We start from the raw sequence: 12,633 nt of genomic DNA on the forward strand, positions 1-12,633 counted from the left end.
CCCAGGAGCCATGAGGGCTGGACACAGGCCCCCGCGCGGTAGAGCCCGACTGCCCCTCCCGCCCTGGGCCTCAGTTTCCCTGTCGGTCCCGGGGTGCCTGGAGGCCAGGCTCTCAGGCCCTCCTTGGCGAAGGCCACGGGCCTGAGCCCCGAGTGGGCCCGGCTGGCCAGCCGTGGCGCACTTACTGTGTCACTCTCGCCGTCGGAGGCGGGGTGGGCCTGCGTGCTATAGTGAAGCGGGGAGTACACCCAGCTCCTCTCATCGGTGGGCTGGAGGGCAGGCGGGCGGCACGTGCGGGAAGGGCGCAGAAGAAGAGCAGGGTGCGAGGAGGTGCGACAGAGGCGACAGGAAGGAAGGAAGAAACAGAAATAAAAGAGGGGGCCCCCAAGGCGGCACGGGTGGGCGGCTCAGCCCCTGCTGCCCTCTCCCTGACGGGGACCTGCCCCAACCCGGATGGCCCTCGGGCTCGGCGGGGCCGGGGGCCGGGCCTCTGGGGCTGAGTGGCCAGAGCGCGGTGGGGCGGGCAGCAGGAAGCGGTGAGCGGGGTCAAGGCAGGGCCGGCACAGCGGGAGGTGGGGAGGGCGGGTGGGGCTTGGCTTGCTCTGCTGTCCACCACCCGCCCCATGGCACCCTGACCTCCGGCCTAGCCCGGCAGCGCCCTGGAGACCCTCTGCTGGGGGTCCTGAGTGGTGGGGACTCGGGGGGAGCCCATTTCCGGACCCGGGAAGACTTTCAGCACCGGCACACACAGGTTTGCTCAGGGGAGACCCAGGCAGGCGCCACCCAGAGAGCAAGCAGCAGAGGCCTCCCTGCCCCACTCCAAGAGCCCGGGGTCACTGTCCTGGGGCGGGGGCGCAGCGGAGCCCAAGTCCCGGCCTGGGGACAGGCAGAGCGGGGACTGGCCGCCGAGGGGCCGCAGGCTGCTCTTCCTCCAGCTGCGTCTAGGGAGGGGTCCCCATCCAGGTCCCACTGCGGGGAGGACATACATTCCTCCGGCCCCCTCGTCCCTCCCAGGTCTGCTCTCACCACCACAACATTCTTGGGGCTCCCCCGGCCGCCTTCTTCTCTCTCTTCCTTCAACGTCCCCCGCAGCCTCTGACCTCCACCCCCCACCAGAGCACACACCTGTCCTGGCCGCGTCCCCCTGGGCGTCCCATGGCCCCTAAGCCCACCATGGCACCCCAAGCCCCACCCCTCCTCAGCGGGGTTGGGGCACCACCAGCAACCAGCCTCTGCCCTGCTGCCCTCGGGGCCCGCCGGCCGCCTCTGCACCTGCTCCACCCCACCCTCCCCGCAGCTCCCGGGCCGTCCCGGCACCCGTGTGGGCCCAGGCCACGCACCCACGAGACCCGTGTCCACCTACGGAGGGGTTCGCACAAAGCGTCTGGGGCAGCAGGGCGAGACCCCAGCTCGGGCCCCGCTCATTCCTTCAGGGGGTCACAAAGCAATAAACCCCCTGGCTCCCTGCCCACCTGGGAGCCCGGGGGGCGGGGCCAGACCTGTCTGGGGCCACAGCAGGTCCTGACACTGGGGTGGCTGCCCTGCTGGGCTCAGAGTGGGGACGACACGGAGGTCACGCAGGGAACCCCGTGAGGAGCCGGCCCCGGGTGACCCACGGAAGTCGGGCCGAGGGCACGCCTGCCCCGCACCGCGGGCCTCAGGGTCCGGCCTTCCTCTTGCCGCTCCCTCTCCTCCCGTCGGCCTCCAGCCTCCTGCCTCTTTGGTGCTCCAGCTGAGACCGCCCTTCCTCTTCCGCCTCCCCACACCCCACGTGTTTCTCAAAGTCCGGGTCAAACCCCCTCCAGGCAGCGTCTGCCACGGCGCCCCACCCCAAGGCCCCTGTGGGCCACGTGTCCCCGACTCTGGGACCATCTCTGGGGAGCAGCACCCCCGGCTGGACCGAGCGTGGCGGGAGGGCTGTGGAAGCGGTCTCCCTTTTTCGGGCTCGCCCGGCAGCGCCCGACACCCAGTGACGCTCAGAGGGGCTGCTGACGGGGCTGGAGTGTGGTCTCCAAGGGGCCTCATCTTGAGAACACAAAGTCTCGCTTTAGGCCTTTGCCTTGTCCTGCCCGTTCGAGTGCTGTGTGCCTCTGGGAGGTTACTTGGCCTCTCTGGGCCCCCATTTATTGCTCACAATGACAATAACAAGCACTAACGATGCCACCGCTACACAATATCCCCACAGCATCCCAGGCACGCTGGGTGGATAAGTGTTTATTAGACACACAGGTGCCTGAAGCTTGGGATCCAGATTGTGTCTACCCTGCACTCTCATGGGCTCCCTGGAGAGCCAGGGACTCGGTGTCTCCATCTGTGAAATGGGTATGGAGACACCAGCTCCTTTCTCCTGCAATTAAGAGCTTGGCTTTGCAGTCCCTCTGCTGACTCATGAGGCCACCCCCTTCAGGGGACAGACACCCCGTGGAAGCCGTCAGCAGCGAGGTCTGAACGAGTGGGAACAGTGCACCTGGCACGTCCCTGACCCGGGAGGGTTGGGACAAGGGGCAAGGGCAGCCAGGGGCTGGGGGTCAGATGCAGACCCTGCCACAGCCAGGCCGGCCCCCAGAGCCCCAGCTGTGTGCCCGCAGGCCCAGTGACGCCCACCTCGGAGGGGAGTAAGCAACGTCCCCATGGGATGCCTGCAGCACAGAGCCCCATACGGGCCAGCGCGGCCGACCTCAGCCACAGTGACATTTTCCCCAAGTCCCTTCTCAGAGGAAGAGGAACAGCCAGGACCTGTGGCTCCCTGCTGCCCACGGCGCGGGGCGGGGCTGGGCTCCCTGGAGGCCTGCCATGGTCACTTACAGTCCCTGAGGAGCTCAGCGTCACGGCCCGCAGTCGGCGATGCCGGGGAGAGTAAATCCAGTACCTCCCATCGGTGAACTGGGCGGGCCGGGTGGGCGGGGGAGGAAGCAAACAGAGGACAGGATGAAGTGACAGGATGAGGCCACGGGGATCTGGCAGGCGGTCAGGCAGGGAGGGCACCGGGAGGGGCAGGTGAGCCGGTGGCCAAGCAGGAGGTGCGGGCGGGGGTCCCACTGGCTTCCTTCTCTGCTGCGCGTGGGGCCCGGCTGCCCACTTGGGGGTTTCGGGACCCTGACGCACATGACAGGACACGGCCCCAGGGGCCACCTCCCACACAGATCCAGAGAGTGGGAAGCAACCAGCCCCGGCGGGAGCTGACGGCAGGTGGGGGGACACACAGGGTGCACTTGGTACCCTCCAGGCCAGGCAGGGCCGTGTTCTGGCAGCACTGGCTCGGGGACCGAGAGCAGAGAGGTCGGTGTTAGTTATGAAGCAGCGATGCCAGCGGGAGGGCCAAGCTCACCCAAACAGGCCCCAAGGCCCAGCGCCGGGGAGGGGGCAGGCCCCAGCTCACTTTCCTGGGGCAGGGTCGGGGGTCAGAGGGGAGAATGAAGGTCCGGGAAGAGGACGGGCGGCTGGGCGCGTGTCTGGCCCTCTCTGTTGTAACGGGGACCATGTGATCCCTGAGCGGGGCCACCCAGGGGAGATGGCTCCAGGACCCACTGTCGGGGGCTCCCTGGCCCCCGGGCACCCACTTCACCCAGGCTCCTGGTTCAGCTCCCTGCCCGCCCATGGGAGGTGTGTGGGGAAGGAGACCCCCAGCTCTGGAGAGAGGTGCCGGGTCCCCGGGGCAGGGCCCCTTCCTACTCTGACAGACGCCACCTCGTCCAGGAGCAGCTGTGCGTCCTCATCCTGTCAAGTCGGCAGCGTGGAGCCCACCTGCCCCTCTCGGCGGGACCCTGGCCTCCCTGAGCACGGAGCCCACCCTCCGCACCCACCACCCAGAGAGAGAAGGTGCGCGTCATGCCAGCCCACCATGGCCAGCCTGGGCTGCCCCGGGACCCAGGGCCTGGGCCTCCCCTCAGGCCAGCGGGGCTGAGCACTTGAGGACTCCAGATGTTTCCCGGGGCACCACTGAAGACAGGGCCTTGGCTCGTGGCCAGATGTGGTCATGAGGCCTGGGCAGGAGGGCCTGGGCTGGATGGCAAGGGACGGGGGTGCTCCCCAACACCTGAGTGTGAGCGTACTGGGCGGGCACGTGGCCCTGAGTGTTGAAAGGTGAGCACACACATGTGCCTGTGTGCCTGAGTGTGAGTGCACGTGCAGGTGTGCACAGGCGCCTTGTGTGCGTGATGTGTCAGCACGAGCCTGTGAGGGAGCAGGGTGCGCGTGTGTGAACGGGTGTGGGTGTAAGCACACATGGGTTCGTACAGGCACGTGCGTATGTGTGCACGTGTGAGCACAGGTGGTGGAGGGTCCGGCGACGGGAGGGATCCCGGGAGGACTTACAAAGTAAATGTCTGTGGCGGGCGCGTCCTCCTCGTCTGAGGCCTGGCTGGCGGGCTCGGAGGCCTGGCTGGCAGTTTCCACTTCGACGGCGGCAGAGGCACAGGCCGGGGACGCCCCCTCCCTGGGGACACGGGGAAGACACGGGAGTCCTGGCTGGGGGTGCTCTGGACAGCCCACGCCTTCTCCAGCCCGCACCCCAGGGCCCTCCCTGCTCCGCACCGTCCTTCATCACAGAGACCACCGACGGGGAGTCCAACTGCAGGGATGCATCCTGTCTGACATGGTCTAGTTCCCGCACAAAACAAACAGAGCACCCCCAAGCACTGCTGCGCCCCAGGGAACAATGTGCCCGCCCCCGAGCAGGCGGGCCCTTCCCCCTCTATTTGCTCAGGTGCACGCCTGTGGGCAGATCCCCGCCTCACCACTCACTTGCTGGGCAGCCAGGAGGACCACGTTCTTTCTCGGAGCCTCAGTTTCCTCGTCTGTAAAGTGGGGACACATGGCACCTACCCCCGAGGGGCCAGAACCTCTTTCTCCTCTTTCCTGAGCACTTACTAGGTGCTAGGCCTGTCTGAGGGCCTTGCGTGAATGAACCCACTGAACTTCCACTGGGGAAGGGGGGATGCTGCTGCTGTCCTGTGTTACAGATGAGGAAACTGAGGCTCAGAGTGAAGGTGAGGAACATGCCCGAGGCCTCGGCTGGCGGCCATGTGACTGGTGACTAAATTTCACCTCCTGGATGAAATGACGAGTTCTGAGAAGAAAGAGCACCTGTAACCGTGCAGAACTGGTTCTCCAGTCACGTTTGAGGGCAACTTGTTTTGTGGGGCAAAGACTGAATGACATTTCCCACCGTGACACTTCAGTTAATGGCAAAAAAGCTGACAGTGGCAGGAAATGGTGCTTGTGTGTGAAATAATAGCAAAGTGCACCTGGGAATGTGTGCTAGGAGTGCTAAGTAAAGTCTCTAGAAATAGAACAGAAATTCTAAGAAGTATATAAAGCAAAAATTATGGGAAAGGCAAGAAGAACTGGATAAGGCAATTATAGAATTAAACAGCCCGAACAGACAAGAGGCAAGTAAGGATGTAAAGGAACCGATGACACCAATCAAGACACTGGACAGAAGAGGCTTGTAAAGAACTTTCCATCCTTTCACAGAGAAGACACTTTTCTCCCAAGTGTCCATGGACACTTAAAAAGTAAATTTTGGGGACTTCCCTGGTGGTGCAGTGGTGAAGAATCTGCCTGCCAACGCAGGGGACACGGGTTCGAGCCCTAGTCCAGGAAGATCCCACATGCTGCAGAGCAACTAAGCCCGTGCGCCACAACTACTAAGCCTGCTCTCTACAGCCCGAGAGCCACAACTACTGAGCCTGCCTGCCACAACTACTGAAGCCTGTGCGCCTGGAGCCCTTGCTCTGCAACAAAGAGAAGCCACTGCAATGAGAAGCCTACGCACCACAACGAAGAGTAGCCCCCGCTCACCACCACTAGAGAAAGCCTGCGCTCAGCAACGAAGACCCAACCCAGCCAAAAATAAAATTAAAAAAAAAAAAATAGCATAGATTTTTTTTTGGCTGCATTGCGTGGCATGCGGGATCTCAGTTCCCCGACCAGGGATCGAACCCCTGCCCCCTGCAGTGGAAGTGCAGAGTCTTAACCACCAGGGAATTCCCCAAAGCGTAGACTTTTTTAGGCCATTTTCTTCAGCTCAAAACCTAATAAAGTTAGAAGTAAGTAACAAAAAGGTAAACAAAAAATCTTAAACACTTGAGAGACACCCCTAAAAAGCCTTAGTCCAGGGTCTCCCCCTCAGCACTGCTGACATCGGGCAGGTCATTCTCTGCTGCGGGCCATCCTGGGCGCTGTGGGGTGTGGAGCAGCGTCCCTGGCTCCCACCATGATGCCAAGAGCACCCCCGGTCGTGACCACCAAAGATGTTCCCAGACACTGCCCACTCTCCCCTGAGGGCAAAATCACCCTCAGGTGGTCGAAAGCCCCTACCTTAATTCAAAGAGGAAATAAGAAAAAAATCACTAACCATGCACATGCGAGTCAGCATAAAAGAACTGCTTCATGTCAAAACCCATGGGACATGGCAAAAGCAGTACTCAGAGGAAACTACATAGCCTTAAGGGCCTCATTATTTAAAAAAAAAAAGGAATTTAAGCACTGGAAAAAAGAAACAAGTGAGAAAACAAACCAGAAGCAGCTAGAAAGAAGTGATGGGAACATATGCATATGTATGGGAACATATGTATATGTATAACTGATTCACTTTGTTATAAAGCAGAAACTAACACACCATAGTAAAGCAATTATACTCCAATAAAGATGTTAAAAAAAAAAAAAAAAAAAAGAAGTCATTACTGGCGAGTTACAGTGAATGAGATAAAAACAAAACACAACAGGGGAAAAGGAGGTAACTAAGTCCCCAACCGGTTCTTTGAAAAGCTTGTAAGTCGCTGTCTTCTAAGCCCCGGCAAAGCTAAGAGAGCGAAGAGAGGAAGGGTGGGAGGGAAAGTGACCTCAGATGACAGGGCGGCTCTGAGCCCTGGAGGAGGCGACCCTTCCCCGAGTGCAAAACCCCCGCTGCTCCCGGCATCACGCGCCCCCTGCCCCCCCCCCACGCCTCACTCCCCGGAAGCATTCCCTCCCCCAGCTTGCGGACTACTTTTCCCAGCCTGCCCCGCGGCCAGCTGGCCACGTGACCACGCTCGACCAATGGGGCCAGAGCAGAACGGGAAAGCAGGAACCAGGTAACGGTACCGCAGGGACTCAGGGGCTACTTACCCCGCATCCTCCTCTTTGGGGACCACGATTTCCACGCTGCACGCGGGCTCCACCTGCACCGTGATCTGCTGCAGGTCCTCCTCCGTATGCGCCTCCTCCTGGGGCCTGGAGGCAACGGGAAGCCGCGCCTCAGTTTCCCTCCTCACCGCCCCCTCCCCCCGACCAGGAGCACCAACCGAGCTCCAGGCCAGTGCCAATTTCCAGTCCCGGTAACAAGCTGGAAGCCTCCACGAGGTGCTGTCTCCGCGCACCATCAGACCAGGGCCCTGAGCCAGCCCAGCTCGCACCTGGTCCCTCTGGCCGTCATGCCCGCCTGGGGGCTGCAAGGGTCCACCTGGGGCTATCCTGTGACTCTGGCACCAGCAGAGGCATAATGAGTGAATGGTGGCCTGGATCCCGCCCACCCCCTGGGGGCAGCTAGGCACCTGCCTGGGGCCTGGACTAGGGGATGAGGTGGTTCTGGGGTTCCAGGCTGAGACCCATGGTGTAGGTGGGTCAGAACATTCCAGCATCCAGGCGTGCAGAATCTCTGGATGGCAACACCAGGGAGTAAAATGGTGGCTGACGGCAGAGCAGGTAGCTGGACAGAGGGGGATGCACTTTGCACCAAAGATGTTTTGTACCATGACTTTTTTTCAACTGGCAGGAATTATCCCAAAACAACTAATTACAGAAATGCCCTCTTCATTGCAGTCCTGTTACAAGATCAAACAACTGGGAACAACCCAAGTGTCCATGGCCCATTAGAGGGACGGCAACCAGCACATGCTCCACCTGCTCAGACAGGTGACCTTCTGCTGGTAGGTAACAGAGTAAAGGGCAGTGTGCCGCCCAGAGTGCACGCTGGTCAAAATGCGAGGAGAGACAGGCCCGAATGTGTATCTGCTTGTATATTCACAGATATCTCCGGAAGGAGACAAAAAATCCGTCCGGGGGGTTGCTCCCAGAGAGGGGAGCAGGCATGGGGCAGGGGGAAACATCTTAACTATTTTCCTTTTTGTATCTCTTAGAATAAGAATATTAATAAAAAGAGAAAGAAGAACCAACAGGCAGGTGTGGGAGCAGGGTCCTCTGGGCACCCAGGTGGGAGACAGACACAAAATGACCTGAGATTCTATGCGGTTCTAGAGCCTGACTTGAATCTGTGCCCAGAAAGGAGCGGTCAGAGACGAAGGGCTCTGGGTGGGGAAAGCGGAGGAGGGACTGGGGCGGGTGGGCGGTGGCGGGGTCGGGGGGAGAGGAGAGGGCTGGGGTCTCAGCTCACCGGCCATCCTGTCCGGAGGACTGCGTGCGCCGCCTGCAGAGAGACCACAAGCAGGTGGGAGAAGTGGGGCGAGGCCCCGCCCACGCACAGCCCCCCGCGGAGGGACATGGCTGGTCTGCTCACCTGTACCGTGGCTGTTCTGATGTCTCCGAGGGGGACCGCTCCGGGATGGAGAGGGACGTGGAGGACAGGGTCGTGGCAATGGAGGCGGTGGTGGCCTCCTCAAAAGAAGGCGGTGTGCAGGGCAGGAGGTCTGGCCGGCCTGTGGCGAGGAGCGGGTGGGCACTTGCGGGGGCCTGGGAGGCCTCTGGGCTCCACCTACAACTTGGCTCACCCTCCACCACCCATGCCCCCCACTCCCACCTGCCACCCCACACTGTCGTCCCTGCCAGCTTTAAGCGGGCAGATGTGCTCCAGTTTCCCCCCGGCATAAGGCCTTCCAGTAGCTTCCCACTGCTCTCAAACTAAAATCCGAACCCCTCCCTTCAGCCCACGGGCCTCACCTGCCCTCTCCCCCTCTCCCCCCTCCCCCTCCCCCTCTCCTCCTCTCCCCCTCCCCCTCTCCCCCCTCCTCCTCTCCCCCTCTCCCCCCTCCCCCTCTCCCCCTCTCCCCCCTCCCCCTCTGCTCCAGACACACAGGCTCCTCGCTGTTCCTCCCACACAACAGGCTAGGCCGGGTCCCACCCCAGGGCCTCTTGCACAGGCAGCTTCTCCCTTCCTTGATGCTCTTCCACCAGCCCCTCCCTGCCTGGAATCTCTGACCCAGGGGATGGGAGGGACCTTCCAGAACATCAGGCCCAACCCCATCAAGCACTTCATCCCTCCAGGTCTCTGTGCACCTCTGATGTGAAGGGAGCCTGTCACCTCTGGGGCGTGGGTTGGGGGGGATGGGCGGGGAGGCAAATTCTATGCTCAACCCTTGCTGTGGCTCTTCTGGGGGCCCCATCCCAGCTGCTCCCCACTTCCCAGCTGCAGGGGCCCCTTCCTCCCGTTGGACTGCTGCTGTTGCTCCCTGAGCCCCTCCCTTCTCAGCCCCCCAGGGACGACGCCTGCCCCAGGGGCCCCCTTACCTCCCGGCCCGCCTGCTCACCTTCGTCCTCCAGCGTGGGGTAGCTGCGGGCCCCCCGCAGGTCGTACTGCGCGTCCTCCCGCTCGCTGGGGATCTGGCTGGCCGAGAAGGCGGCAGTGGGCCCCAGGGGCTTGACGGCCAGCAAGGCACCGCGGCCCTTCTTGGACGGCGAGGACTTGAGGGCTGCAGAGGGAGGGCAGTTAGTGCTTGGGTGGCAGCACCGAGGCCGGGCCCTGCAGCCCCCGGTGCCTCCGTTGTACAAAAGCCTGGTTGCCCCCACCCTGCCCCGCCTCCAGCCTGTCCCCCAGTGCTCTTCACTCTTGGTGGAGAAAGCCTGCCCTGCTTTCCACCCGGCTTGCCTCGGGAGGTGCCGGGAGCCCCAGGTACCTGTCCTGCCCATCAAGAGAGATGGGACGAGCTCCCGGGGACCCAGCACTCCCACCCCGGCCCCCAGAAACAGCAGCAGACCAGCAGCTGCCAACATTTACCAAGCACTTTGGGGCCTCACCCACTGTGTCCCAGCCCACCCGGCCACGGCCCCGCCGCTGACATGGAAGTCAAGGGCCTGGGACAGTGGGGCTCAGCACCAAGGGTCTGGCGCCCATGCAGGCTGCACGGCCTGGGGAATGCAGCTCAGCTCTCGGGGCCCCCAAGTCCTCGTCTGCAACATCAGGGTCAGGGGAGGGGGGTAAACCCCGGGATGCCCTCTGCGCCCCGTCAGGACCTGTCACCACCCTCTCCCAGCGGCCCCTGTGACCTCTGCCCCCAGCATGGCGAGCTTAGCTCCCGCATACAGTAGGCGCTCGGTTTGCCTTAGGCACAGCCATCCAGTCCCTGGAGGCTGGCGAACTCCCTGGACCACAGTGGGAACAGCGCCCTGAGAAGGTTCCAGGAAGAGGTGTGCTGGTAAAGGTTAACGACCGGCTCTCTGGGGACAGATGCTGGGTTTGTGGTATTTGCCGATTTCCATGGTGTAAACATTCCCTCCACAGTCAACTTCAGCGTAAAACTAGATGTCACAGAATGTGGAGCTGTGCCAAGAGCCAGCTGCAGGTGACTGGCACTGGCTCGCGGCCCGCACACGTCTGGCCCAGGCAGGGAGAGCGGCCCCCTAGCTGAGGGCCAGACACTGGGCCTGCCCCTTCCCGCTGCCTGCGTGGAGCCCCCATGGAGCGCAAGGCCTGGACAGTAAGGCGCACACCAAGCCCATCCCCACGCCCACAGACACTTACTGAGCACCTACTGTGTGCCAGGTCCCGGGCTGCACGCTGGGGATGTGGAGCGACCAGAGTGAACAAGCACCCTGCCTTTTGGGGGTGGGTGAGGAGTTGGGGGGGGGCCGATGACAGACACGTAGGGAGAAAGACCCCTTCAGGCCCCATGTGGGGTCTGGCCTGGGGTGCACCAGGGTCTGTGACTCCGGAGGTCCAGCACGGACATTGGACCTCCAGAGGCCATGGGCTAGGGCCACCACGCTCGCCCTGTGCCCTCCCCGACGATGCTCAGTTTGGCTGATGACCAGCCGCTTCCGTGTGGCTAGGTCCCATTTCCTTGGCAACGGTGCTTCCCCACTGATTGCGTGCGTGAACACACCTCCCCCTCCTGGCTCTGTACAGATGGGGAAACTGAGGTGCGGAGGGGGCGTCCCTTGCTCGAGGTTGCGCGGGAAGGATGAGGTAGAGCAGGACGGGGACTGGGCGGGCACCAGGCCCTGTGCCGTATCCCGGAGGGGCCACCCCGACTGCCCTGTTCCCTGGACCAAGTCCCCGCCTGAGGCCCAAGGCTGGCCGAACACAGGACCAGCGCTCCAGGTTTACCCTGCCCTTGACCTTCCACCCTCCTCCCTCCACGCCCCCACCCAGAGGGCCTGGGCACTCACAGGAGTTCTTCCGGAAGACCGTGTTGCTCATGAACTTGAAGAAGCGCTCGGCGTAGAAGCTGGGCCGGTGGACAGAGATGGTGTCCTGGGAAGGGAAGTAAGGGCCCGAGGGCAGGCAGGGGTGAGCACTGCGGCCCCATGGGGGCTCCCGTGTCAGGGGCGAGATGTAACCTCTGTGGGGAGGGGACCCAAGGAGCAGGTAGGGACGGGGAAGCAGGGAGGTGGTTTCCTAATAACCACATCTGTAATTTTAACTTTTTGAACCATGTTTCAAAGAGGTAAACAGGTAAGTATCAAAATCAAGAAACCGGAAAGAATCTCTAAGGCAAGGGTCGGGGAGAGTGCGGCCCGAGGCTGCTTCGAAAGTCGGGTTGCAGGCCTGTCCCTGCGACAGAGGGAGGTTGGTGTCCTCGGGGCAGGCAGGCCCGGCGTCCTGCACTCAGGTGGGGGCGGCCCTGGCCACGCACTGCTCCTCATCTGTGCCACGGGGAGACTGGAGGCTGCCGGGCTCGCCAGGACGTAGGGACAAGATGTCCATCAGGCAGGGAGCCCAGCACGCGGTCGGGGCGCGGTACGGGCTGGGCCCCTGCACGGACACCCTTGCTGTCCCCGGGATCCCGTCTCCTCGCCTGCTATGGCACAGTCTCCCCAGCACTGCTGACAGCAGGCCGGTCGTTCTCTGGGGGCCGTCCTGGGCACTATGGGGTGTGGAGTAGCATCCCTGGTCCCCACCCACTCGATGCCAGGAGCCCCCCAGTGTGACCACCACAGATGTCCCCAGACACCGCCCGGTGTCCTCCCCCCGCTGTAACAGAACAGAACCCATCTGGACACGGGGCCTCCCACAATGAACGCTGTACTCGATCCTCGCCTGCGTGGAGGCAGGGCCACATGGCCACGTGACCACGTCCTGGCCAATGGCTGGCGAGCTGAGATGAGCTGAGCTACCGGAAGTCTCTCCGCCCTGAAAGGAAGGGCGCCCCTCCCTCCGGCTGGGGCCAGGGGCCGAGGACGCCTGGGGGTGTGCGGCAACACACAGGAAGAACCTGGCCCCCAACGCTGAGGGCCATCCTACTGGCCCCAGGTCGCTCACACCTGGATGGTTACTTCCATTGACATTTGAGGCTCCTGGGGAGTCGGCTCAAATCCTCTGACGGGGGTTGCGGCCGCCTGGCTGCAACCTGGACCTTCTCAGCGCTTATTCCGGAAGCTCGCCCAGACGCTCCAAACCCTCTCTGAGTGGTGAGCGGGCTTGTTAGGACCCGGGATTTTACAGACCGCGGGCACACACAGCCCTTAGCACTTGAGTGA

General features: G+C 62.6%; 1 protein-coding gene across 5 annotated transcripts in view; it reads right to left on the reverse strand.

Moving 5' to 3' along the window:
* The window catches only part of PIP5K1C (phosphatidylinositol-4-phosphate 5-kinase type 1 gamma), a 59,676-nt gene that overhangs the window by 2,980 nt on the left and 44,063 nt on the right, over positions 1 to 12,633 (reverse strand). The window contains exons 11-18 of one of the 5 annotated variants that reach the window (XM_059918832.1): positions 11,323 to 11,407; positions 9,465 to 9,626; positions 8,498 to 8,636; positions 8,375 to 8,407; positions 7,111 to 7,215; positions 4,315 to 4,435; positions 2,806 to 2,883; positions 186 to 269 (exon numbers count right to left, since the gene is read on the reverse strand). In XM_059918832.1, the coding sequence (XP_059774815.1) occupies positions 186 to 269; positions 2,806 to 2,883; positions 4,315 to 4,435; positions 7,111 to 7,215; positions 8,375 to 8,407; positions 8,498 to 8,636; positions 9,465 to 9,626; positions 11,323 to 11,407 (807 nt within the window). The remainder of the gene's footprint in view (positions 1 to 185; positions 270 to 2,805; positions 2,884 to 4,314; positions 4,436 to 7,110; positions 7,216 to 8,374; positions 8,408 to 8,497; positions 8,637 to 9,464; positions 9,627 to 11,322; positions 11,408 to 12,633) is intronic. The other 4 variants (XM_059918833.1, XM_059918834.1, XM_059918835.1 and 1 more) reach the window with 4 other exon arrangements.

This window comes from Balaenoptera ricei, chromosome 3 (genome assembly GCF_028023285.1).
Source record: "Balaenoptera ricei isolate mBalRic1 chromosome 3, mBalRic1.hap2, whole genome shotgun sequence".
Lineage (NCBI taxonomy): Eukaryota > Metazoa > Chordata > Mammalia > Artiodactyla > Balaenopteridae > Balaenoptera > Balaenoptera ricei.